Source organism: Neoarius graeffei, chromosome 22 (genome assembly GCF_027579695.1).
Source record: "Neoarius graeffei isolate fNeoGra1 chromosome 22, fNeoGra1.pri, whole genome shotgun sequence".
NCBI classification, from domain to species: domain Eukaryota; kingdom Metazoa; phylum Chordata; class Actinopteri; order Siluriformes; family Ariidae; genus Neoarius; species Neoarius graeffei.
Window position 1 is genome coordinate 47,635,907 of NC_083590.1, and position 27,263 is coordinate 47,663,169.

Here is a 27,263-nt window from a genome sequence, read left to right on the forward strand (position 1 = left end):
CAATGCTAACCACTGCACCACCGTGCTACCCTTAACTTTAATAAATAATACTATATATGGTAACTCTCAGCTACATACTTTAGTTCTTAACAAATCCCCAATTCACCAGCATACATTACACCATAGAATGGAGGTGGAGGTGAAGTAGAAAATAGGTCCCTTGCGCTGACGTTACATTTACGTTAGCAACCGTCACTACCCTAGACCTGGGGGACAAGCAAGGTTTGTTCACACAGTGTTCACATACTGAAGCCAAGCAAAGATGTCCGGCGTCTGTTGCTGTTGTCCGAAGAAAACTACAGCTAAAAAAGCTCTATTACCAGATTACTCAGATAATCTTAATCAGAAAGAAGCAAAGGATAGCTATATGCAGAAATTAGAGTTTACTGGTGGTTATGTTCCGTACAAAATTCCTCAAAACGACTGGAGTGACGGTGCAGATTTGTGGCTTAGCATTAGCGTTAGCTACATGTTGGAATATACCTTCTTTTTCCTGAAGAGTCCTGACACAGAAGAACAGCTACTACCATATTACTCAGATAATCTTAGTCAGAAAAAAGTGAAGGATAGCTATACACAGAAATTAGAGTTTACTGGCAGTTATGTTCCATACAAAATTCCTCAAAACGACTGGAGTGACAGTGCAGATTTGTGGCCTAGCGTTAGCGTTAGCTACATGTTGGAATACACCTTCTTTTTCCCGAAGATTCCCGACACAGAAGACCAGCTAAAAAAAAAAAAAAAAACTAAAAAAGCAAGAAAACCTTCATTGTGTAAAGACTTTTTCCCTGATCAGCTTTTGGGAACAGAATGTTGCGAAAGCCAAAGTATTTACTCTCAAAGGACTCTGACCAGAACTGTGGGCCAGATGGTATTCCGGCCTTCCATGTCTCAACAACCCCAAGGACATCTAGTTACAGAGCTATTTACACTCTATCATTTATACAGTGATGCTTATTATTATTGTTAAAACAATATCTGAAGTGTTATTATTTGTAAAATAACAAAATATCTTGCTCTAGACTTTCAAACAATCTCTCATCTCATCTCATTATCTCTAGCCGCTTTATCATGTCCTACAGGGTCGCAGGCAAGCTGGAGCCTATCCCAGCTGACTACGGGCGAAAGGCAGGGTACACCCTGGACAAGTCGCCAGGTCATCACAGGGCTGACACATAGACACAGACAACCATTCACACTCCCATTCACACCTACGGTCAATTTAGAGTCACCAGTTAACCTAACCTGCATGTCTTTGGACTGTGGGGGAAACCGGAGCACCCGGAGGAAACCCACGCAGACACGGGGAGAACATGCAAACTCCACACAGAAAGGCCCTCGCCGGCCACGGGGCTCGAACCCGGACCTTCTTGCTGTGAGGCGACAGCGCTAACCACTACACCACCGTGCCGCCCCCTTTCAAACAATATTGTAAGATTTTATTTTAATTTTATTTAATAGTGGATGGAACAATAATTAAACGCTAACATAATCAACGCATTCCAGTTGTAGCTGTAGTCATACAGTAACTATAATCACCCTTGTAATAATAATTTCAATAAATGATTAATGTTCAGTTCCCTCTTCATTTATTCAAAAGGCACAACTGATACCCCTTTTCCACCAAATCCGTTCCAGGGCTGGTTCGGAGCCAGTGCTGGTGCTGGTTCACAACTCGTTCAACTTGCGAGCCAGCTGAGAACCAGCTTGCTTTTCCATCGCTCGCGGTGCTAAGAGAAGACACGTCATTACGTCGCTGTATACGTCAGTTACGTTGTTGTATACGTCATTACGTCACTGTATACGTCAGTTATGTCACTATGTTTGCATAAACCTTGGCGCGAATATCGAAGCAAAAACAACACGGAAGAAGTAGCAACAACAACAACAACAATAATAATGGATGACTTCGTGTTTGTACAGCTGCGGCTTCTCGTCGCTTAAAAATGGCGATCTTATCTTTCGCGGTCTTGTTATTGTTGTTGGTCTTAACAACTCCGCCCCCAGCAGTTCTTTCCTCTGGCCCAGCAGAGAGTTGGTGCTATCCTGGAACCAGTTTTTCTGGCCCCAGAGCCAGTTCTTTGTCAGTGGAAACAGTTCCAAACTAAGCACTGGCCCCGAACCAGCCCTGGAACTGCTTTGGTGGAAAAGGGGCATGAGTCACACAGGTTGCTAAGTGTGTAATGGACAATCACAATTTTATCCAAAATAGTTTTTCCTGCTTTAGTCGATTTATTTCCATTTCACATGTATGCAGCTGGGCGGCACGGTGGTGTAGTGGTTAGCGCTGTCGCCTCACAGCAAGAAGGTCCTGGGTTCGAGCCCCGGGGCCGGCGAGGGCCTTTCTGTGTGGAGTTTGCATGTTCTCCCCGTGTCCGCGTGGGTTTCCTCCGGGTGCTCCGGTTTCCCCCACAGTCCAAAGACATGCAGGTTAGGTTAACTGGTGACTCTAAATTGACCGTAGGTGTGAATGTGAGTGTGAATGGTTGTCTGTGTCTATGTGTCAGCCCTGTGATGACCTGGCGACTTGTCCAGGGTGTACCCCGCCTTTCGCCCGTAGTCAGCTGGTATAGGCTCCAGCTTGCCTGCGACCCTGTAGAAGGATAAAGCGGCTAGAGATAATGAGATGAGATGTATGCAGCTGTTGTAAAGTTCAGTGTGTTTGTGTAGAACTCTCTCGAACTGTAGGTTCATTACTACACTCTGACTCCATGGTGACATTTTGTACAGGACTGGGTTCCTCTGATAACAGGAACAAAGCTTCAGCGCTCTCTGCTCTTATTCTTTTCTGTTATTTCAGAATATATGGCGCATGTTGATCCTTGTTGGATTTTTTACTGAATTATGTCCGAGTTGTAGTTTGGTGCCCAATCTGGGTTTTCCGTGTCAAGTACGGAAGCTGCTTCACCTGTAAGAAAATCAAACACTTTCATGAAGAAGCTAATTCGAATGCAAGCAGAAAAAATAAAACGAGATTCTTAAGCAAACTTTTCCATACTCACGTCCAACTTTCTATTTTTTAAAAATACATTTTAAATATAATCGCGAATTTCTCTGGAGTTTTTGGGCATAGCTCCTCTCATCATATTCTCTTTAACCACTCATTTCTTCGTTGTTCTTGAAGCATTTGCTTCTCTTTGTTAGCATTTTTCTTGATAGTGGGGAGATGGTAATAGCTTTTATCTGTTTCTTGATTTGAACAACCAAAAACAGCGTAAAAATAAACCATACTGAAGACAGATTAAGCCTTGCTTACATGAAAGACGGTGTCTGTTTGACCCCCAGGTGTAATTATGACGTGATGTGTGACGTCATGCGCAAGGGGTCCATAAAAGTTTTGTTTGATAAAAATATTGAACTGCATAAACCTTACTGCAGTGTCCAGCTTCGTGGCTCCAAAGGAACTAGGTTACTCTAAGGGGAAACATCTAACTTCTGATGTAATCTAAAATCTGATTGGTTGAAATTAATTCATGAGAATACAAACTGTCCCCAGTCTCCCCATCCCAGTCTCCCCTATATAGAGAGCATATATACACTGAGTGCAGAATTATTAGGCAAGTGAGTATTTTGACCACAACATCCTTTTAATGCATGTTGTCCCACTCCAAGCTGTTTAGGCTTGAAAGTCTACTACCAATTAAGTATATCAGGTGCTGTGCATCTGTGTAATGAGAGGGGGTGTGGTCTAATGACATCAACACCCTATATCAGGTGTGCATAATTATTAGGCAACCTCTTTTCCTCTGGCAAAATGGGTCAGAAGAGAGATCTGATAGACTTTGAAAAGTATAAAATTGTGAGATGTCTTGCAGACGGATGCAGCACTCTTGAAATTGCGAAGATGTTGAAACGTGATCACCGAACAATCAAGCGTTTCATTGCAAATAGTCAACAGGGTCGAAAGAAGCGTGCGGGGAAAAAAAAGGCGCAAAATAACTGCACATGATCTGCGGAAAATCAAGCGTGAAGCTAACAAGCAGCCATTAGCATCCAGTTCTGCCATATTCCAGAGTTGCAACATTCCTGGAGTGTCAAAGAGTACAAGGTGTGCAATACTGAGGGACATGGCCAAGGTAAGGAAGGCTGAAAAACGACCACCACTGAGTAAGGCACACAAGATAAAACGTCAAGACTGGGCCAAAAAATCTCTTAAGACTGATTTTTCTAAGGTGCTGTGGTCTGATGAGATGAGAGTGACTCTTGATGGGCCAGATGGATGGGCCTGTGGCTGGATCAGTAATGGGCACAGAGCTCCACTCTGACTCAGACGCCAGCAAGGTGGAGGTGGAGTACTGTTATGGGCTGGTATCATCAAAGACGAGCTTGTTGGACCTTTTCGAGTTGAGGATGGACTCAAACTCAACTCCCAGACCTACTGCCAGTTCCTGGAAGAAACCTTCTTCAAGCAGTGGTATAGGAAAAAGTCAGCATCTTTCAAGAAGAACATGATTTTCATGCAGGATAACACTCCATCTCATGCGTCCAAATACTCCACTGCGTGGCTAGCCAGTAAAGGTCTGGAAGGTGAAAAAAATAATGACATGGCCCCCTTGTTCACCTGACCTAAACCCCATAGAGAACCTGTGGTCCATTATAAAACGTGAGGTCTACAAAGAGGGAAAACAGTACACCTCTCTGAACAGCGTCTGGGAGGCCGTGGTTGCTGCTGCACACAATGTTGGTCGTGAACAGATAAAGAAATTGACAGAATCTATGGATGGAAGGCTTTTGAGCGTCCTCATGAAGAAGGGTGGCTATATTGGTCGCTGATTTGTTTTTATTTTGTGTTTGAATGTCAGATATGTTTATTTGCAAATCTGGAGTTGTCATATCAGTGTACCTGGTGAAAATAAATAAGTGAAATAGCTACATATTTGGTTTTTATTAAGTTGCCTAATAATTCTGCACAGTGAAAGTTACCTGAACACATACATATTCTCCTAAAATGGCCAAAACTAAAAACACCCCACTCTAACTTCCATACATATTCAGCTTTGATATTTATGAGTCTTTTTGTTTGATTGAGAACATAGTTGTTGTTCAATAATAAAACTAATCCTCAAAAATACAACTTGCCTAATAATTCTGCACTCCGTGTAGAATATACAGTGTCTTGCAAAAGTATTCATCCCCCTTTGTGTTTATCCTATTTTTTCGCATTACAAGCTGGAATTAAAATGGATTTTTGGAGCGTTAGCACCATTTGATTTATACAACATGCCTGCCACTTTAAAGGTGAAAATTGTTGTTTTATTGTGACACAAACAATAATTTAGATGAAAAAACAGAAATCTGGAGTGTGCATAAGTATTCATCCCCCCAAAGTCAATATTTTGTAGAGCCACCTTTTGCTGCAATTACAGCTGCAAGTCTCTTGGGGAGTGTCTCTATTAGCTTAGCACATCTAGCCACTGGGATTTTTACCCATTCCTCAAGCCAAAACTGTTCCAACTCCTTCAGGTTAGATGGGTTGCGTTGATGTACAGCAATCTTTAAGTTATGTCTCAGATTCTCAATTGGATTGAGGTCTGGGCTGTGATTAGGCCATTCCAAGACATTTAAATGTTTCCCTTTAAACCACTCCAGTGTAGCTTTAGCAGTATGTTTAGGGTCATTGTCCTGCTGGAACGTGAACCTTCGTCCCAATCTTAAACCTCTGGCTGACTCAAACAGGTTTTCCTCCAGAATTGCCCTGTATTTAGTGCCATCCATCTTTCCTTCAGTCCTGACCAGCTTTCCTGTCCCTGCAAATGAAAAATATCCCCACGGCATGATGCTGCCACCACCATGCTTCACTGTAGGAATGGTGTTCTCAGGGTGTTGAGTTTGCACCACACATAGCATTTCCCATGATGTCCAAAAAGATCAATTTTAGTCTCATTTGACCAGAGAATCTTCTTCCATGTGTTTGGGGAGTCTGCCACGTGTTGTTGGGCAAACTCCAAATGAGTTTTCTTAAGCAATGACTTTTTTTCTGGCCACTCTTCCATAAAGCCCCACTCTGTGGAGTGTACAGTTTAAAGTGGTCCTATGGACAGATATTCCCATCTCCACTGTGGATCTTTGCAGCTCTTTCAGTGTTATCTTTGGTGTCTTTGTTGCATCTCTGATTAATGCCCTCCTTGCCCGGTCTGTGAGTTTTGGTGGGCGGGGCCTTCTCTTGTCAGGTTTGTAGTGGTGCCATATTCTTTCCATTTTGCTATAATGGATTTAATGGCGCTCCCTGGGATATTCAAAGTTTGGGATATATTTTATAACCCAACCCTGATCTATACTTCTCCACAACTTTGTCTCTGACCTGTTTGGAGGCTCCTTGGTTTTCATGTTGCTTGCTTTGTAGTGTTGCAGAGTCAGGGTCCTTCCAGAACAGGTTGATTTATACAGACATCATGTGACCGATCATGTGACACTTTGATTGCACACAGGTAGATCTTAATCAACTAATTATGTGACTTATGAAATGAATTGGTTGGACCAGCTCTTATTAAAGGGGAACTGAAGTCATTTTTAAACTTGCTTTATTTCTTAATTAACGTGTTATTCAATTACGTTTTCGGTTTTAGTAACCTTATATCGTGACTCGTATTGGCAACTAACAGCAATTAAATATTACATTTATCTGCCTATTCGTTTTTTAGCCGTGTTGAATTTAGTTTGTTTGGTCCACGGCAGGCGTCGCTTATCCGCGTGATCTTCACGAGACTTGTGCGAGACTTCGAAACGTGAAGTGTCAGCCAGGTGTCAGTGCCGCCATTTTGAAAACTCTTTTCCAAACGAAATATTGCACAAAAACGAGTTTAAATGACGATTACTGCCTACTTTTTTCAAACTTTCCTGATTGCTATCAAAACAAACAAAACTTCCGGCTTGATTACATCAGCATTCGAAAGAGAGCACGGGCGTCTTTTGACAACGTCGGCAGACATCGGTCACTTTGATTTCCGCTGTACGTTTTACTTTTGTCCTACGACGTCTCGCACAGGTCTCAACGAATCTTGTTTACGGCCGTTGCTTATTGACATATGGACTGATATATATTACAGAGCATATTTCAAACACTCGTAACTTGCTATATTTTAATAATAATAATAATAATAATAATAATAATAATAATAAATTTATATAGTGCCTTTCAAGAAACCCAAGGATGCTTTACAATTATAGACAAGGAAAAATAAAAAATAAAAAATAAAAATAATAATAAAAAATAATAAATAAATAAAAAATATATATAAAAAGTAAAAAGTCCACCAAGTAGGGGTCAGGATGTAATTCCAGTGGTGTAGCAGCCACAGTCCCACCAAAAGGCGCACGAAAACGAGTCCCACATCTCCAGCACCGCTACCGTGACGCCGTCAGCAACATCGCTCGAACACCACACCATGGATCCACAAAGCCAGCACAGAAGCACTACCATGCAGAGCGCTGGTATGTCCAAACCGCCTGCACAGCCGCCGCAACATCACTCAGAACATCACGCCAAGCATTAAAGCACAGAGCGCTGGACAACCACGATGTAAAATGAGCAACGAGCTCACTGCAGTCCACAGCTGGGAGCACAGGCATCACCCACAGCGAACCAAGGCCTGGAGGGAACCGACGCCCAAAACTAGGTCCGGAGCTACACCACAACCGGCGGACAAAACACTCAAACATCAAACTACACAAACACACAGAAAAAAAAATAAATAAATAAAATGAAAATAGAAAAAGAAATAAAATAAAAATAAAATAAAAAAAGCTCTGGTGAGAAGCGGCAGCCAGAACGCGCACGACGTACACTCAACCGGAAACGGAAACGAGAAAAAAAAATGAACTCATAACCAGCTTTTATTTTCTGAATACATCTACATAGACAAGGGGTGAGAGAGAGATTACACCTCATCAAAATACATACAGTGTCTTGCAAAAGTATTCATCCCCCTTGGTGTTCTCCTGTTCAGGAGTCAGCACTATTTGAGTTACACAACATGCCTACCACTTTGTTGTTTTATTGTGACACAAACAATAATTAAGATGAAAAACAACAAACCCCAAACAAACAGAAATCTGGAGTGTGCGTAAGTATGCGTATGAAATTTTAGCAGTGACAAAATAGCGATCAAAGATGCATTCCTATAGATAAATAGAATTTTGATGATTAAAAAAATTGGCCTTCAGTTTTCCTTTAAGGGGTTTCGTACGCGGGGCGGCACGGTGGTGTAGTGGTTAGCGCTGTCGCCTCACAGCAAGAAGGTCCGGGTTCGAGCCCCGTGGCCGGCGAGGGCCTTTCTGTGCGGAGTTTGCATGTTCTCCCCGTGGGTTTCCTCCGGGTGCTCCGGTTTCCCCCATAGTCCAAAGACATGCAGGTTAGGTTAACTGGTGACTCTAAATTGACCGTAGGTGTGAATGTGAGTGTGAATGGTTGTCTGTGTCTATGTGTCAGCCCTGTGATGACCTGGCGACTTGTCCAGGGTGTACCCCGCCTTTCGCCCGTAGTCAGCTGGGATAGGCTCCAGCTTGCCTGCGACCCTGTAGAACAGGATAAAGTGGCTAGAGATAACGAGATGAGATGAGATGGGTTTTGTACGCATACTTATGCACACTCCAGATTTCTGTTTGTTTGGGGTTTGTTTGTTTTTTAATCTTAATTATGGGTTGTTTTACAATCAGGGTACAAAGTTTGTGTCACAGGGGTCCAAAATTCAAATTGATTCAAACTGGTTCTTGTACCAGTTTTTAAGTGAAGGACAAGTTAAAGAACAGATTTCAGGTAATTTTTTGACGTGTGTATGGTAGTTTTGTGTAATCTGCTATAAGAGAAAGAAAAGTAACAAAAATGTTATCAAAGACTCCTTGTCAAAAAATAGCTGATAGAAATAAAATTCCAACAGTTAAGAAATTGTTCGTAGTCCATAACATTCACCTAATGTTATAGCGTGTTCATGAACTATTTAGGTCTTTTTTCTAAGTAAATTAAGTGTCGCTTTAAGCAGGGCTGGGAGAAACAAATGAAGTGATTCTCGGAGAGGACTTTTTTTTTTTTTGACAATTCAGAATCCACTACTTCCATAGTGCTTTTAAATATAAGGCTGTAAGCTTTGTGTTAGTCGTCTCTAATATTTATGTCCCAATATCTTGACCACATTTTAGGATGAAAATAATCATTTTAGATATGTTATTTCTCATCTCATTATCTCTAGCCGCTTTATCCTTCTACAGGGTCGCAGGCAAGCTGGAGCCTATCCCAGCTGACTACGGGTGAAAGGCGGGGTACACCCTGGACAAGTCACCAGGTCATCACAGGGCTGACACATAGACACAGACAACCATTCACACTCACATTCACACCTACGGTCAATTTAGAGTCACCAGTTAACCTAACCTGCATGTCTTTGGACTGTGGGGGAAACCGGAGCACCCGGAGGAAACCCACGCGGACACGGGGAGAACATGCAAACTCCGCGCAGAAAGGCCCTCGCCGGCCCCGAACCCAGGACCTTCTTGCTGTGAGGCGACAGCGCTAACCACTACACCACCGTGCCGCCAGATATGTTATTTAGCTGTCTCGGAGAGGACATTTTTTTGACACAATTCCATACTAATTTGATCAAAATAGTCTGAAAACTTACTGGCATTCAACGTTAGAACTTAACTATGTTCCCAATGATATGGAACCAAATATGTGTTTTATGGTATAAAGAGTGATTTAAGTGCATCCCTTTTGGAGCTACCTGTGGTCAAAAAAGCACTTTTTCTAAATGACACGAGTAATTTTGCTAAATATGACACACATTGCCATACATTCACCAAAAATAACGTTGTTTTTTTTTTGCATGGTAAATAGAGCTATCACAGGGCTACAATAAACAACCAAACTTATTTAGTCAAGCCTTTTGATATTGAAGATAATAAGTGTTAAATGTGATTTTTAGCTTGCCTGAACAGGAGAACACCAAGGGGGGTGAATACTTTTGCAAGACACTGTATGTATTTTTGATGAGGTGTAATCTCTCTCTCTCTCTCTCTCTCTCTCACCCTTTGTCTAGATGTATTCAGAAAATAAAAGCTGGTTATGGGTTCATTTGGAATAAGGTAGGTCCGATTCTAGGTTCCTGTGAACACGTTTTCATGTCTCGGTGTCTTTAAAAGCCCTTGAGAACCTTCAACCCTGTTATTAACACAGTCACCTCACATGACTCGAACTCCCAGGGTGCTGTGCGGGTAACTTCTGACAGCACCGCCGGGTTGTAGGATCTTTTCTCACAGATCAGTCTACATTCTCGGTATATCGCGATAATTACTTGATTCAGTCGGACGCAGAGAACAAAGTTCAGCTCGGGGTTTCAGGTAAATAGTTTACATGCAGAACAGCCGGGGAGTGTGTGTGTGTGTGTGTGTGACAGCAGGTAAATGAACAAGACTCGAGGCTCAAATGTCTCCTGATGTCTCTGGAGTGCCCTCCAGAGGGCCCGAGTGCTGTTCTAACACTGCCACTGTAGTCCAGTGGTGTAGGAAGTGTGTGAGATGTTGAGTGTCGCACATCCGCGTTCCTTCTGTATCTTTTAGCGAGTGCTGTTTGTTACTTTGACGCGAGTCTGTTGGACATCTGTATTTTTTTTCCCCCTTTGAAGTGTAACTCTCGCCAGCTGTGGAAGTGGGAGATGATGTGAGAGCTTCACATCAGGACGCAGGTTACCCGAGAACTTCAGCACCTGTCCACACTGTCACTCATCTCCCCATCTGGAACCTCTGTAGGTATGTCAAATAGTACACTACCGTTCAAAAGTTTGGGTTCACTCTGAAAAGTCCTTATTTTTGAAAGAAAAGCACTGTTCTTTTCAATGAAGATCACTTTAAACTAATCAGAAATCCACTCTATACATTGCTAATGTGGTAAATGACTATTCTAGCTGCAAATGTCTGGTTTTTGGTGCAATAGGTGTATAGAGGCCCATTTCCAGCAACTCTCACTCCAGTGTTCTAATGGTACAATGTGTTTGCTCATTGCCTCAGAAGGCTAATGGATGATTAGAAAACCCTTGTACAATCATGTTAGCACAGCTGAAAACAGTTGAGCTCTTTAGAGAAGCTATAAAACTGACCTTCCTTTGAGCAGATTGAGTTTCTGGAGCATCACATTTGTGGGGTCGATTGAATGCTCAAAATGGCCAGAAAACTGTCTCGACTATATTTTCTATTCATTTTACAACTTATGGTGGTAAATAAAAGTGTCATGGAAAACACAAAATTGTCTGGGTGACCACAAACTTTTGAACGGTAGTGTATGAAACTCCCTTGGAGGCTTCAGTGCTCATCATACCCACAGGAGACTCTGCTGAGTTACAGCAAAACAAAACTGAAACCATCTTGTCTTTCCTTCCAGAAGGGTATCTGGCCATTTCGTACAAATCTGAAGACAAGTTCTAAAAACATTTAATCTTTATTTTAAATACCTACTAATCATGTTTGATGCAAGACTCTTATAGGAAGCCTAAAGCTTTGAGACCAAAAGGTTGCTGGTTCGATTCCCTGGACCAAGGTGTCTTCTGGAACGGGACGGTACACCAAGTCAAGTTTATTTGTGTAGCGCTTTTAACAACATTGTCGCAAAGCAGCTTTACAGAATTTGAACGAGCTAATTTTATCTCTAATCTATCCCCATCCTCATTTGAGCAACAACAGACAACATTAAAGTGCATATCACGGGTAAATTCAGGAGCAAGGTCAATGTGATTCTCCTATTTTATATTAAACTTTGGTCAAATATCTGTAACATTTTGCATTTTGTGCAATTTTTTTTTACCTTGCGCAATACCAGAAAAATTCAGTTGAAATCGAGCCATTTGAGGCGAATTGGTCCGGCTCTGAAAAAACTTGGCATTTGGATTTCCTGGGAAACATTGATTTTCGTGACGTCGCGTGCGGGACGCCTCCTTCTGAATCCTACGTCAGCGCTGGTTTGTTTGAGAAAATGACCTGGTGGTTTTGTGCAAATTTCTTCAACGTTATCGCATAATTATTAAAATGGTTAACAGATGTATCGTAGGAGGGTGTAGCAACACCAATCTTGATGGGATTAGTACTCATCGTTTCCCAAAAGACCGGACAATGAGAGAGAAATGGGAGCGCTTGGTCTACACAGGCTGTGCACTGAAACCGTGCTGGCGCTTCCGCAGGTGACGTCACGAATCTGACTCCAGACTCCCTTGGGATTTTTCCAGATGCGTTTTGTTATTTTATTTTTTTCTGCTGTAGACAGATGGCCTTGTGCAAAATTACCCTTCTGGATGAGTGTGTAAAGGGACATGCTTTCATATAAAAAAAAAACTGAAATTGGTCCAGAATATACCTTTTAACAGTTTTAACATGAATTCTGTTTCGTTGATGTTATAAACTCTTCATTGATGGAAACTTGAGCGCAAAACTGTTCATGACAACCGCAGTCCTAAAGTTAGCAAGTCAACTGTAGTCCTCAGCCATAAAAGCATTACTGTAAGAGTCCAGAGCGTCTTCCAAGTGTGACTTTCAGCTGTCCACATGGGGCCGTCCTCCACAGGAGCGATGCGATGAGACTCTAACCAGTACATTACAATAACGTTACGTTTTCTAAATATTCAGTGGTTTCATACTTAACATCTTGTACTCACACGTATCACTGTCATCTGTTCTTTGATTATCCAGTATTATTATATCCTGTCACATTGTATTAACGTTATAGTCATGATATTTTCAATCGAAATTGATCTAAAAGCCCGGAACTCCAATTACGGAATCTCCCTTGGTGTGGCGGAATGAGCGCCATTTCGAGTAAAATGTCGTTTCACACTGATTGTGAAAACATGGGTCATAAAACAGATCAAAAAAGGTAAGAACTTGAAATGTCAGCTGAAGAAACGAAAAGGTAGAGGAAGAGGCAAGAAATTGTAAAATAGACAAATAAATAGTTGTTTTGACAATAAAACAACTAAACAATATATTTTGTTTTTCTTCTAACTTTATTTATCATACGTGACGGAACGGGTTCATCTATAAAGACTAATGTAAGTATCGATTAATAAAATGGTGGATGTGATGGATGTCACTGTGAAACTGGAACAAAAAAAGGTAAGATTATACAGTATGTAAATAAACGTCACAAAAATGGTATTGCTGGACGAAAAAACCCGGAAGGCAAATATAAGAAAATACGTGACACCACATTAAAATGTGTGACGGTACTGTTCTGTTCCGTACCGGGTTATGGGAGATGCGTGGACCCAGCAGGAATGGCTTAAGTGCCCTTCAGCAAGGTACCTAACCCCCAACTGCTCCCCAGACTGCTCTGGGTATGTTGTACGTCGCTCTGGATAAGACCGTCTGCTAAATGCCATGAATGTAATGAAAATCTTCACCATCTATTCCATTGTCCTTACAGCAACAGTTTTAAATTGCTGGGTGAAGGGGAAATTTCCCATCATAAGTGATTTTTTAAATACTTTTTTACTGCATAAAAAGCTTGCTTACCCAAGCTTTCAACTCTATCCAGAGTCTTCGTCAAGGGGAAATGACGTCACTTTGAGCATGCATTATGCATGCCTGAAAGAATGTTATCCCAAATATCCGGAACCTGTTACCGGCCCCCGTCTCGGTTCAGGGAGGGCTTGAGGGTCCTGATGTAGATGGGTTCTCGTACACCTCGTTTAAACCAGTCCGGCTCCTGGTCTAGAATTTTCACATTGTCTAGCTGTATCCTGTGTCCCTTGTGGTGTTTGTGAATGTTGCGATACCTCAGATGATATCGAACTTGGGCGTCTACACTACCGTTTAAAAGTTTGGGGTCACCCAGACAATTTTGTGTTTTCCATGAAAAGTCACACTTTTATTTACCACCATAAGTTGTAAAATGAATAGAAAATATAGTCAAGCCAGTTTTCTGGCCATTTTGAGCATTTAATCGACCCCACAAATGTGATGCTCCAGAACCTCAATCTGCTCAAAGGAAGGTCAGTTTTATAGCTTCTCTAAAGAGCTAAACTGTTTTCAGCTGTGCTAACATGATTGTACAAGGGTTTTCTAATCATCCATTAGCCTTCTGAGGCAATGAGCAAACACATTGTACCATTAGAACACTGGAGTGAGAGTTGCTGGAAATGGGCCTCTATACACCTATGGAGATATTGCACCAAAAACCACACATTTGCAGCTAGAATAGTCATTTACCACATTAGCAATGCATACATGTCAACCTATATGGAATGTCCGTATTTTATACGGATTTGATTCAATAAACGTAGTATACAGGCGTACAAATAAAGTTTTATACGGATTCTTTAAAAAAAAACTTCAATATTTATTTAGAGCTATAATCAATTCCCACGATGATAAGAGCGCATAACATTTACAAACGTACTGTACACCACAGAAAGCCCAAACAGCCAGTAAAGAGTCTTATGAAATCGCGCGTTATTTTGTGGTAGCGAGACTTCGTTCCACTTTTGATCATGTGCACACCGCATTGCGAGAATCCCGCCAACCGGGAAGTAACATTTTGTTTGAAACGCGTATTTCCACCTGAGCGACTTTCACTAGCGACTGAAAAGATTCTGAATGGGCACTCCGGCAAGATCAACACAGACACTTGCTGTGACATGCAGCCTCGTGAGGTATTGGTGCGGAGTGCTAAAAAAGCTGTCATGGAGTACAATTCAGAACATTAGAGTGACACTTTGTGTTTTTGTCGAACATTGGAGCTTTGTATTCATTCTGAAGGTTTATTGTTATTAATATTGAATAAAAAGTAACTGGGATATATCATTGTTAATTATCATTCAAATTTTAGGTAAATTATTTTAATTTGCATCTTATACGGATTTTATAAGGGATATATGGATTTTGGAGGTTGGTTATACAGGTTTGATTGACCAAAGGTTGACATGTATGGCAATGTATAGAGTGGATTTCTGATTAGTTTAAAGTGATCTTCATTGAAAAGAACAGTGCTTTTCTTTCAAAAATAAGGACATTTCAAAGTGACCCCAAACTTTTGAACGGTAGTGTATATTCCATGTATTTAGTTCAAAGAGATCGTTCAGTTTCACCAACATAAGAAGCATTACACTTCTCCTTGTCGCTCCCCTCACATTGACGTCGAAGTGACGTCATTTCCCCCAACGAAGACTCTGGATAGAGTCGAAAGCTTGGGTAAGCAAGCTTTTCATGTAGTACAAAGTATTAAAAAAATCACTCATGATTACCAAATTAGCTGCATAGATGAACCTTTTCAATGTGAAACTTGCCATCGTTGATTAGCCACGATGGGTCGTTTAAAATACACGCAGTAACACCTGTTTCTTGCACATGCTCAATTAAAAGGAACAGGAGGATTGCAAAAGTGAAAATCTTCGCCATCGATCCCATTGTCTTAGATAGTACTTCAGATTTGTGCTAAATGTCTTGAGATTTGTGCGAAAAGACTTTTGCGCTAAATGACCGTAAACGTCCAGAAGCGGCTCAGTTCAATGAAACGCCATTTCCCTTAGCTATGTAACGTGGTTTATGTGTGCTGACTGCAAAGTCATCTGAAATTTTCAAAATTCTTTATTGTGCATGGCATTTTCCTCTGTCTCACAAGAACAATATCATGCAGACAAGATGTGATCATTTTGATGTCCTGAGGGTGGCTTTCCTCCATTTTGGGATTCTTGAGATAAACCGTACAGCCCTACGGAAACAAACAGCTGAACGCGAGGAGCTGTAACTAATTATCATAACTCTGGAAATGCGTCACACCAAGATGGCGACGTGTGGAAAATATCCCGACTCTGCATCGACCTTGGAGAGTTTTGAGTCGCAGGGATGTAATTTTTGGTTGACGTACGAGAATAGATCCATGAAACAAAAGACAAATATATATTTTTTTCTCTGTTCCTGCTTTTGTGTTCTCATTTCTTTCTCTGTAAGATCAAAACATTAGGTGTGTAACTCCATACTCGCTACCGTGGAGTCGAGCCCATGCATTCTAAGGCTAAGATAGCTAAGCGTTAGCTAGAATTATTTAGTTATCTGTCCAGAAAAATGACACGTCATCTAAGCTCTATCTTGCAGTTGCACTCACTACGCAGGCTTTCCTTTTCTTTCCCGCTGGATTTTACCTGGTGAGAGAGCAGAGTCCGCTATGTTTTCCCATGTCGACTTGTTTTGGGGGGCGGCACGGTGGTGTAGTGGTTAGCGCTGTCGCCTCACAGCAAGAAGGTCCTGGGTTCGAGCCCCGGGGCCGGCGAGGGCCTTTCTGTGTGGAGTTTGCATGTTCTCCCCGTGTCCGCGTGGGTTTCCTCCGGGTGCTCCGGTTTCCCCCACAGTCCAAAGACATGCAGGTTAGGTTAACTGGTGACTCTAAATTGACCGTAGGTGTGAATGTGAGTGTGAATGGTTGTCTGTGTCTATGTGTCAGCCCTGTGATGACCTGGCGACTTGTCCAGGGTGTACCCCGCCTTTCGCCCGTAGTCAGCTGGGATAGGCTCCAGCTTGCCTGCGACCCTGTAGAAGGATAAAGCGGCTAGAGATAATGAGATGAGATGAGACTTGTTTTGGTTAAAAGTAGGTCAAACACGCCCCACGGTGGTCATGTGATATTCTTGCTCACTTGCTTTGGCGATCTCCAGAATTGTAAAATGCGGGACACGTTTTATCTCGGCAAAACATTCATACATAGGCTACACGGTGTGTGCAGCATCGGAACATCTCGGAACTCCAACAGCAACAGACAGAGAACATTTTACGCAGAATTCAACTTTGCAGTCAGAACCATTAAATATTTGCTCGGGGTTTACTGATACACTCGGGTCACAGTACGGCTCAGATCCTTTATTTGTACTAGTAGTTGGATTTGATTTGATTTGCAAGAGAAGACTCGTCATCCATTTTGACACATTTTCACACTTGGCATCCATCACACCTGACACCCAGACACTGTACAGACAGCTCAGTTACACACACACACACACACACACACACACACACACACACACACACACACACACAAAATAAAAGTTCTCAAAGTTCCAATCCTTTCTAGAACCATTAAAACAGAAAAGTACAACTGATCAACAATTAACACACATAATAAACATTAATAAATGTTCTCAGGGTTCCAATGCTTTCTAAAACCATTAAAAACTAAAAGTACAATTTATCAGTGCCATGTTACTCTGGTTACTTGTGACTCTGGATTCATATTCGATACGTAGAATATTTTGAACAAAAATTGGACGAAGAAAACTTTTATGTCTGTATCAGAATCAATATGAAAACAAGTGTTGCCAGACAAAACAAACCTCGCCCGGTAGCACTTATGATGAATATGAAGGAAGATATCACGAAAAAACAATTTTGACCTTTTTCGTGACCTTGACCTTGATTTTGACCTTGTCTGTGAATATACTTGGCCAATAAACATGATTCTGATTCTCTGCTGCTCTCAGCCAATCAGAGCACACCGTACCGCTCTCAGGCGATCAGAACACACCGTACCGCTCTCAGCCAATCACAGCACACCGTACCGCTCTCAGCCGATCAGAGCACACCGTACCGCTCTCAGCCGATCAGAACACACCGTACCGCTCTCAGGCGATCAGAACACACCGTACCGCTCTCAGCCGATCACAGCACACCGTACCGCTCTCAGCCGATCAGAGCACACCGTACCGCTCTCAGCCGATCACAGCACACCGTACCGCTCTCAGCCGATCAGAGCACACCGTACCGCTCTCAGCCGATCAGAACACACCGTACCGCTCTCAGCCGATCAGAACACACCGTACCGCTCTCAGCCGACCAGAACACACCGTACCGCTCTCAGCCGACCAGAACACACCGTACCGCTCTCAGCCGACCAGAGCATCCCGTACCGCTCTCAGGCGACCAGAACACACCGTACCGCTCTCAGGCGACCAGAACACACCGTACCGCTCTCAGGCGACCAGAACACACCGTACCGCTCTCAGCCGATCAGAACACACCGTACCGCTCTCAGGCGACCAGAACACACCGTACCGCTCTCAGGCGACCAGAACACACCGTACCGCTCTCAGGCGACCAGAGCACCCCGTACGGCTCTCGGCCGATCAGAGCACCCCGTACGGCTCTCGGCCGATCAGAGCACCCCGTACGGCTCTCGGCCGATCAGAGCACCCCGTACGGCTCTCGGCCGATCAGAGCACCCCGTACGGCTCTCGGCCGATCAGAGCACCCCGTACGGCTCTCGGCCGATCAGAGCACCCCGTACGGCTCTCGGCCGATCAGAGCACCCCGTACGGCTCTCGGCCGATCAGAGCACCCCGTACGGCTCTCGGCCGATCAGAGCACCCCGTACGGCTCTCGGCCGATCAGAGCACCCCGTACGGCTCTCGGCCGATCAGAGCACCCCGTACGGCTCTCGGCCGATCAGAGCACCCCGTACGGCTCTCACACCGTACTGTGCAATTGTTACACTCTTACATTCATACAGTATCGTGACATAGTGGTTACTGCCTCTATATGAAGCAGTAGCCACATAGACCTTGACCGGATCAGACACATCTGCACAGGATTAAGGCGCAATCAGCACGCCTGTATAAAAACTCTGAAAACACACTTACTTTGCGAAGTATTGAGTTGCGTTGCTGACACATTACCGAGCCTTATTTCCTTGTTTGGTTTCCTGATCCTTGATTTCTTGTTTCTCATCTTTGATTCTGCCGAGTCTACGATAGCCTGTTTGTGCGTCGCTCAACCTGTTGCCTGTTTCACGGTTTTGCGATTTTGCCTGCCGTTCTGGATTGTTTACCGTCTTCACTTGTATTAATAAACACACGTTCTGCACTTACATCCATCTCCCAACCATCTCTGACAGAATACTTCACACTCCCTGATAAAGAGAAGCACATTCACACCTGTTCATACGTCATGTTCAGGAAAAATGGTGCTAAAACAGCCACCATCAAATGGTTTGGTTGTAGTCCTGGACTCAACTCGGACTCGACTCGGATCAATAGTGGACTCGACTCGGACTCGACAAAATCCTTCTGTGTATTTGTCACATTTGTATCAAGTAACAACAGAAACAATAATTCGAGAAATCACTCATTATAGAGTCAGTGATTGTACTAGTTGACTAGAGAGCTTTGGCAGTTTGAATACAATTTACATATTTTACACTTTTCTCTTTTTATGTTGATAGGCTGTGTGCTGTCTCTCTTTTTCAACAGTTTCTTTCTCTCTCTATCAGACACTTAAGCATGGATCATCACCTTGTATTCAGTACTCTGGAGACGGTGTGTGAGGAAGCCATTTCTGCCATCAATACGCATTTCAGTTCACTACAAAATGATGCCACCAGTCAACTCCTGGCAACAATGAGAGACATTCATGAGCACGGGCAAGCCGTCAAGGCTTTGGTCAGTGGCTTTGCTGCTGTGTATCACCATTTTGATTTTAACACAGAGACACCTGGGAATGGTTACCGCACCTTGGTCAAGGTATGTTTAAAAATAATATCTCTCTCTCTCTCTCTTTCTCTCTCTCTCTCTGTGTAAATTGGAGGCATCTTTCATGAAATTCAGTGCATAAAAGCAGTCATTAAGGGTGCCAATAGTTATGGAGTTCACCATAACCGAGAAATGTGACCTGCTGGGTGATTGTCTGTCTCTCAAACATGTTTGGGGTGATTTAAAGGGGCCGTTTCACCCTTCCTAGAATCCTCTCTGCCAAACAGCGAGTTACCATTTTTGATGCTTGCAATATTCTAACTTCGAGACCTGTGCTCAGCCTGTGTCTGATTGAGAGATAGAAGCTACGGTACATAAATAGAAAATATAGCCCACTCAGAAATACATCGACGCCAGGATTCAAACCAATGTCGCAAAATTTGTTCCTTTCCTGGACAGCACTCTAGACCGCTCAGCCACAGAGGATTACATCATAAATTGAGGTTCTACAACCCCGATTCCAAAAAAGTTGGGACAAAGTACAAATTGTAAATAAAAACAGAATGCAATGATGTGGAAGTTTCAAAATTCCATATTTTATTCAGAATAGAACATAGATGACATATCAAATGCTTAAACTGAGAAAATGTATCATTTAAAGAGAAAAATTAGGTGATTTTAAATTTCATGACAACAACACATCTCAAAAAAGTTGGGACAAGGCCATGTTTACCACTGTGAGACATCCCCTTTTCTCTTTACAACAGTCTGTAAACGTCTGGGGACTGAGGAGACAAGTTGCTCAAGTTTAGGGATAGGAATGTTAACCCATTCTTGTCTAATGTAGGATTCTAGTTGCTCAACTGTCTTAGGTCTTTTTTGTCGTATCTTCCGTTTTATGATGCACCAAATGTTTTCTATGGGTGAAAGATCTGGACTGCAGGCTGGCCAGTTCAGTACCCGGACCCTTCTTCTACATAGCCATGATGCTGTAATTGATGCAGTATGTGGTTTGGCATTGTCATGTTGGAAAATGCAAGGTCTTCCCTGAAAGAGACGTCGTCTGGATGGGAGCATATGTTGCTCTAGAACCTGGATATACCTTTCAGCATTGATGGTGTCTTTCCAGATGTGTAAGCTGCCCATGCCACACGCACTAATGCAACCCCATACCATCAGAGATGCAGGCTTCTGAACTGAGCGCTGATAACAATTCGGGTCGTCCTTCTCCTCTTTAGTCTGAATGACACGGCGTCCCTGATTTCCATAAAGAACTTCAAATTTTGATTCGTCTGACCACAGAACAGTTTTCCACTTTGCCACAGTCCATTTTAAATGAGCCTTGGCCCAGAGAAGACGTCTGCGCTTCTGGATCATGTTTAGATACGGCTTCTTCTTTGACCTATAGAGTTTTAGCTGGCAACGGCGGATGGCACGGTGAATTGTGTTCACAGATAATGTTCTCTGGAAATATTCCTGAGCCCATTTTGTGATTTCCAATACAGAAGCATGCCTGTATGTGATGCAGTGCCGTCTAAGGGCCCGAAGATCACGGGCACCCAGTATGGTTTTCCGGCCTTGACCCTTACGTACAGAGATTCTTCCAGATTCCCTGAATCTTTTGATGATATTATGCACTGTAGATGATGATATGTTCAAACTCTTTGCAATTTTACACTGTCGAACTCCTTTCTGATATTGCTCCACTATTTGTCGGTGCAGAATTAGGGGGATTGGTGATCCTCTTCCCGTCTTTACTTCTGAGAGCCGCTGCCACTCCAAGATGCTCTTTTTATACCCAGTCATGTTAATGACCTATTGCCAATTGACCTAATGAGTTGCAATTTGGTCCTCCAGCTGTTCCTTTTTTGTACCTTTAACTTTTCCAGCCTCTTATTGCCCCTGTCCCAACTTTTTTGAGATGTGTTGCTGTCATGAAATTTCAAAATGTCTCACTTTCGAAATTTGATATGTTGTCTATGTTCTATTGTGAATACAATATCAGTTTTTGAGATTTGTAAATTATTGCATTCCGTTTTTATTTACAATTTGTACTTTGTCCCAACTTTTTTGGAATCGGGGTTGTACAGTATAACATGTCATTTACATACACGACTGTTCAAAAGTTTGGGGTCACCCAGACAATTTTGTGTTTTCCATGAAAAGTCACACTTTTATTTACCACCATAAGTTGTAAAATGAATAGAAAATATAGTCGAGACATTTTTCTGGCCATTTTGAGCATTTAATCGACCCCACAAATGTGATGCTCCAGAAACTCAATCTGGTCAAAGGAAGGTCAGTTTTATAGCTTCTCTAAAGAGCTCAACTGTTTTCAGCTGTGCTAACATGATTGTACATCTCATTATCTCTAGACGCTTTATCCTTCTACAGGGTCGCAGGCAAGCTGGAGCCTGTCCCAGCTGACTACAGGCGAAAGGCGGGGTACACCCTGGACAAGTCGCCAGGTCATCACAGGGCTGACACATAGACAACCATTCACACTCACAAAAACGAGTTTAAATGACGATTACTGCCTGCTTTTTTCAAACTTTCCTGATTGCTATCAAAACAAACAAAACTTCTGGCTTGATTACATCAGCATTCGAAAGAGGGCGCGCGCGTCTTTTGACAACGTTGACAGATGTTGGTCACTTTGATTTCCGCTGTACATTTTACTTCCGTCCTACGATGTCTCGCACAGGTCTCAACGAATCTCATTTACGGCCGTTGCTTTGACATATGGACTGATTATATTGCAGAGCATATTTCAAACACTCATAACTTGCTATAGCGGTGACAAAATGGCGATCAAAAATGCATTCCGATATTTAATAAAATGAGAAGTAGAATTTTGTTGATAAAAAAAATTTGCCTTCAGTTCTCCTTTAAAATAATAATTATTAAATCTACCATAGGCATTCAATAGCATTTTTGCTGCGATCACGAGAAAACATGTTTTTGTCGGCAGGTGGTTCTTTCCTGCGTGCTCTGCATAATCCAGAAAGGCCGTTACATTGCCTCCAACTGCGGCGGGATGTTTTTTCGTGTGGAGCACAATGCTGGCGAGATGAAAGCATACTGCATGGCGCTCTGTCAGCTGCGGGCACTGCTCTACCTGGCACAGCGTTTACTCAACAACAACACACATGAGCAGCTCCATTCACTGGATGATGAAGGTCTGAGCAGGAGGTTCATCAGCGAGTACACATCTATGCACAAGGCCTGTTTCTATGGGCGTTGCCTGGGCTTTCAGGTAAGTAGCTTTGGGCCTGTGTGTGCATGCATGTTCTGTGCATTCATGCATGTTCAGTAATGCTTCTTGTAATGGTATTGACATTGGGACCTAAATCATGTCGCCACGTTATGTACAGTGTGTACTAAGCTTTAGGGCTGAGTATATTAGGTGTTTTTGTAATAAGCGTGTAACAGTGTTAAAACACACTTAGGAGTGATGAAATGAATTCCATGTTGGTCTCTTCTTCTGCTAGTTCTCTCCTTCTCTCAGGCCTTTCATGCAGACAGTGGTCATCAGTATGGTGTCATTTGGAGAGAACTACAAAAAACAGCAGACGAGATTAGGTGGGTGTAACGCTTGGCTTTAAATTGTACCATTTTTAATGGCTTTATAAAATGTAATATCAGTCATTGAGTTAAGGGTGTAACGCTTCAATCCCGTCACGATTCTCAGAGTATTCTGAGCAAATTTTGAATTTGAAACTTTGACCTCTTGTTCTACAACCTCTGTTATAATGAAGCTGTGTAACTTTTTCACCTGTAACATGTATCTGTCATTGTAATCCCGAGCTATCGGGCCCAACATGTTCTCTATAATACTAGTGCATCTCAAAAAATTAGAATACCATGAAAAAGTTCCTTTTTTCATAATTTAATTCAAAAAGGTAGACTTTCAGGGCGGCACGGTGGTGTAGTGGTTAGCGCTGTCGCCTCACAGCAAGAAGGTCCTGGGTTCGAGCCCCGGGGCCGGCAAGGGCCTTTCTGTGTGGAGTTTGCATGTTCTCCCCGTGTCCGCGTGGGTTTCCTCCGGGTGCTCCGGTTTCCCCCACAGTCCAAAGACATGCAGGTTAGGTTAACTGGTGACTCTAGATTGACCGTAGGTCTGAATGTGAGTGTGAATGGTTGTCTGTGTCTATGTGTCAGCCCTGTGATGACCTGGCGACTTGTCCAGGGTGTACCCCGCCTTTCGCCCGTAGTCAGCTGGGATAGGCTCCAGCTTGCCTGCGACCCTGTAGAAGGATAAAGCGGCTAGAGATAATGAGATGAGAAGGTAGACTTTCATATATTCTATATTCATTACACGTAAAGCGAAATATTTAAAGCCTTTTTTGTTTTAATTTTGATGATTATGGCTTATAGCTCATGAAAATCAGAAATCCAGTATCTTAAATTATTAGAATATTCCCTAAGATCAATCAAAAAAAGGATTTACAATACAGAAATGTCCAACTTCTGAAAAGTATATTCATTTATACACTCAGTACTTGGTTGGGGCTCCTTTACCATGAATTACTGTATCAATGCGGTGTGGCATGGAGGTGATCAGTCTGTGGCACTGCTGAGGTGTTATTGAAGCCCAGGTTGCTTTGATAGTGGCCTTCAGCGTATCTGTATTTTTGGGTCGGGTGTTTCTCATCTTCCTCTTGACAATACCCCATAGATTCTCTATGGGGTTCAGGTCAGGCAAGTTGGCTGGCCAGTCAAACACAGTAATATCATGGTCAGCAAACCATTTGGTAGTAGTTTTGGCACTGTGGGTAGGTGCTAAGTCCTGCTGGAAAAGGAAATCAGCATCTCCAAAAAGCTTGTCAGCAGATGGAAGCATGAAGTGCTCTAAAATCTCCTGGTAGATGGCTGTGTTGACTTTGGACTTGATAAAACACAGTGGACCAACACCAGCAGATGACATGGCACCCCAAATCATCACAGACTGTGGAAACTTCACACTGGGCTTCAAACACCTTGGATTCTGTGCCTCTCCACTCTTCCTCCAGACTCTAGAACCGTGATTTCCAAATTAAATGCAAAATGTACTTTCATCTGAAAAGAGGACTTTGGACCACTGAGCAACAGTCCATTTCTTTCTCTCCTTAGCCCAGATAAGACACTTCTGACATTGTCTCTGGCTCAGGAGTAGCTTGATATTAGGAATGCGGAAGTTGTATCCCCTTTCTTGAAGATGTCTGTTCGTGATGGGTCTTGATACACTGACACCAGCCTCAGTCCACTCCTTGTGAAGCTCTCCCAAGTTCTTGAATCGACTTTTCTTGACAATCCTCTCAAGACTGCGGCCATCCCTGTTGCTTGTGCACCTTTTCCAGCCACCCTTTTCAGCAATGACCTTTTGTGGCTTACCCTCCTTGTGGAGGGCATCAGTGATCATCTTCTGGACAACAGTCAAGTCAGCAGTCTTCCCCATGATTGTGGTTGTGTGTACTGAACTAGACCGAGAGATACACTGTGTTCATACTGTTTTACTCAAATTCGAAATGAAATATTCTAATATTTTGAGATGGGTTTTTTTATGTTTTTGTACTGTATGCCATACTGATTAAAATTAAAATAGAAAAATGCTTGAAACATTTTAGTTTATGTGTAATGAGTCTATAATATATAACATTTTCACTTTCTTCAATAACTGATGGAAAATATTGAACTTTTTCACAATATTCTAATTTTTTGAGATGCACTAGTATATATCATGCATTTTAACTCCATGGGTTGCACAGATTGGGCCCTCTGGTGTTCAAACAGTGTAATTGGAGTCGATGTATAATTAATAGAACGCTGATATACACAGTGTGAATACACGCTGATGCACATGATTAGGATGCATTGTGTTATGTTGCATAGTTACACTACTATAATCAGTGCATTATTACCTCGCCCGTGATGGAGTCAGCGGGGCGTAGTATTATAATCAGTGTGGTTTGTTTGTGTGTCTGTCTGTTAACAATCTAGCGTCTAGATGGTTGCACCGATTGACTTCACATATTCAGGGTAGGTGGGCAATGGTTTGTAGATTACCTGATTAAATTTTGGGGGTAATCGGGTCAAGGTGAAGGCCAAGGTCACCAGAAAGGTCAAAATCCTTTTTTTTTTTTTTTGCAATAACTTTCTTCAACTTCTTCACCATCTTGACTTCAAACCACAATGTACATCTTTTCAATTCTGCTTCCAACTATATGCTGCATGATGGGGTAGCTTGGACAGTAGCGGTTGGGGGTTAAAGGTCAGAGGGGTCAGGGTCATCGGTTAAAATAACATATTTTCCATTATAACTCAAAAACAGTTGCCGATAGACAGATGTTGACTATTATGAGCGTATAGGAACTCCCATATGGCCTTTCATTTGGCACCGTTATCTTAAACTCCAGGTCATGGGTTTTCAAAGGGCTATAACTTTAAAATGGTTCATGGTAGCCAGATGTTTACCATTGTCAACATATAAGAAGTCCCATATGGCCTTTCAGTTGCCACCATGACCTTTGACCTTGGATGACTTTGAAATGTCAAACTCAAGGTCATGGATTTTCATAGGACTATAACCTAACAGCTGATGATTGAGAAATATTACCATTATCAACATGTAGGTCTAAAATAAGTGCTGCCAGGCGAGGTTTGTTTTGCCTGGCAACACTTGTTTCAGTTGGTCTCATGCCAGGATCAGATGACACAATATTTCTATCTTTCATGATGGTCACGATGTCAGATTAGAAAATCATAGTCCATAAATTACAGTGTCTGGGTTGGGAGACTGGCAACATAAGTTTGGCCCCAACCAATCATCATTCATGTCTTTGCATGTGCGTCGGGGAAGAGAGTCAATAAATTGTCAAGGAACACGTTGTAGGAGTTGTCAATCTAGGCTAGAAAATACGGGAAATGCTGACATGCTAGACTTTTCATCTGGGTGTCATGGGGCATCCCAGACTCCATATTGCTGTTCTTCAATTTTGCCACACGACAAGGCCTGTTCGTCATTCCCAATATTCATATTCAGGCCCGACACTGGAAATTATGGGTGTGTGATCTGGCTAAAAGATCATATGACGATCTTTTGTGGTAGAATCACAATCCATCCATTATCCGTAACCGCTTATTCTGTGAAGGGTCGCAAACAAGCTGGAGCCTATCCCAGCGGACTATGGGCAAGAGGCAGGGTACACCCTAGACAAGTCACCAGATCATCACAGGGCTGACACATAGAGAGACACAACCATTCACACGCGCGGTCAAATTAGAGCTACCAATTAGCCTAACCTGCATGTCTTTGGACTGTGGGGGAAACCGGAGCACCCGGAGGAAACCCACGCAGACACGGGGAAAACACACAAACTCCACACAGAATGGCCCGCATCAGCCACTGGGCTCAAACCCAGAACCTTCTTGCTGTGACACGACAGTGCTAACCACTACACCACCGTGGCCCACAATCCATGATCTGAATCACAGTTCTTCCCAAAGATTTACGGTATTTGAACTTTAATTATATCATTAGTTGTTCATATGGTTGCCAGGATAAATTCACAAATCTCTGCATCACGTTTACACTCTGATTTTATTCTGAAAGTTCTGACAGGAAATGATTCATATCTCCGCTGCTTTGACACTTCTTTCAGGATGTTGCTGTTCTTCATCAACCATGCTGGCTTCTGTTTACAAAATAACTTGTACGTTCAAGCTGCGTAGAGTGTCTACTGAGCGTTGTCCTACAGTGATGATTGAAAGTTTGTGAATCCTTTAGAGTTTTCCATATTTCTGCTTAAATATGACCTAAAACAACATCAGATTTTCACACAAGTCCTAAAAGTAGCT

The 27,263-nt window shown here is 42.6% G+C and overlaps 1 protein-coding gene across 7 annotated transcripts in view; it reads left to right on the forward strand.

Annotated features, from left to right (window-relative positions):
* The first annotated feature begins 10,211 nt into the window (after positions 1-10,211).
* lipea (lipase, hormone-sensitive a) overlaps positions 10,212-27,263 on the forward strand; it is a 47,869-nt gene continuing 30,817 nt past the window's right edge. For 2 of the 7 annotated variants that reach the window (XM_060904876.1, XM_060904882.1), the window contains exons 1-6: positions 10,212-10,332; positions 10,617-10,740; positions 19,229-19,478; positions 22,399-22,683; positions 22,919-23,009; positions 25,407-25,445. In XM_060904876.1, coding sequence (XP_060760859.1) covers positions 19,239-19,478; positions 22,399-22,683; positions 22,919-23,009; positions 25,407-25,445 — 655 coding nt within the window. In that variant the 5' untranslated portion in view covers positions 10,212-10,332; positions 10,617-10,740; positions 19,229-19,238. Of the gene's footprint in view, positions 10,333-10,503; positions 10,741-14,987; positions 15,166-19,208; positions 19,479-22,398; positions 22,684-22,918; positions 23,010-25,406; positions 25,446-27,263 lie in introns of those variants that run through there. The other 5 variants (XM_060904879.1, XM_060904878.1, XM_060904881.1 and 2 more) reach the window with 5 other exon arrangements.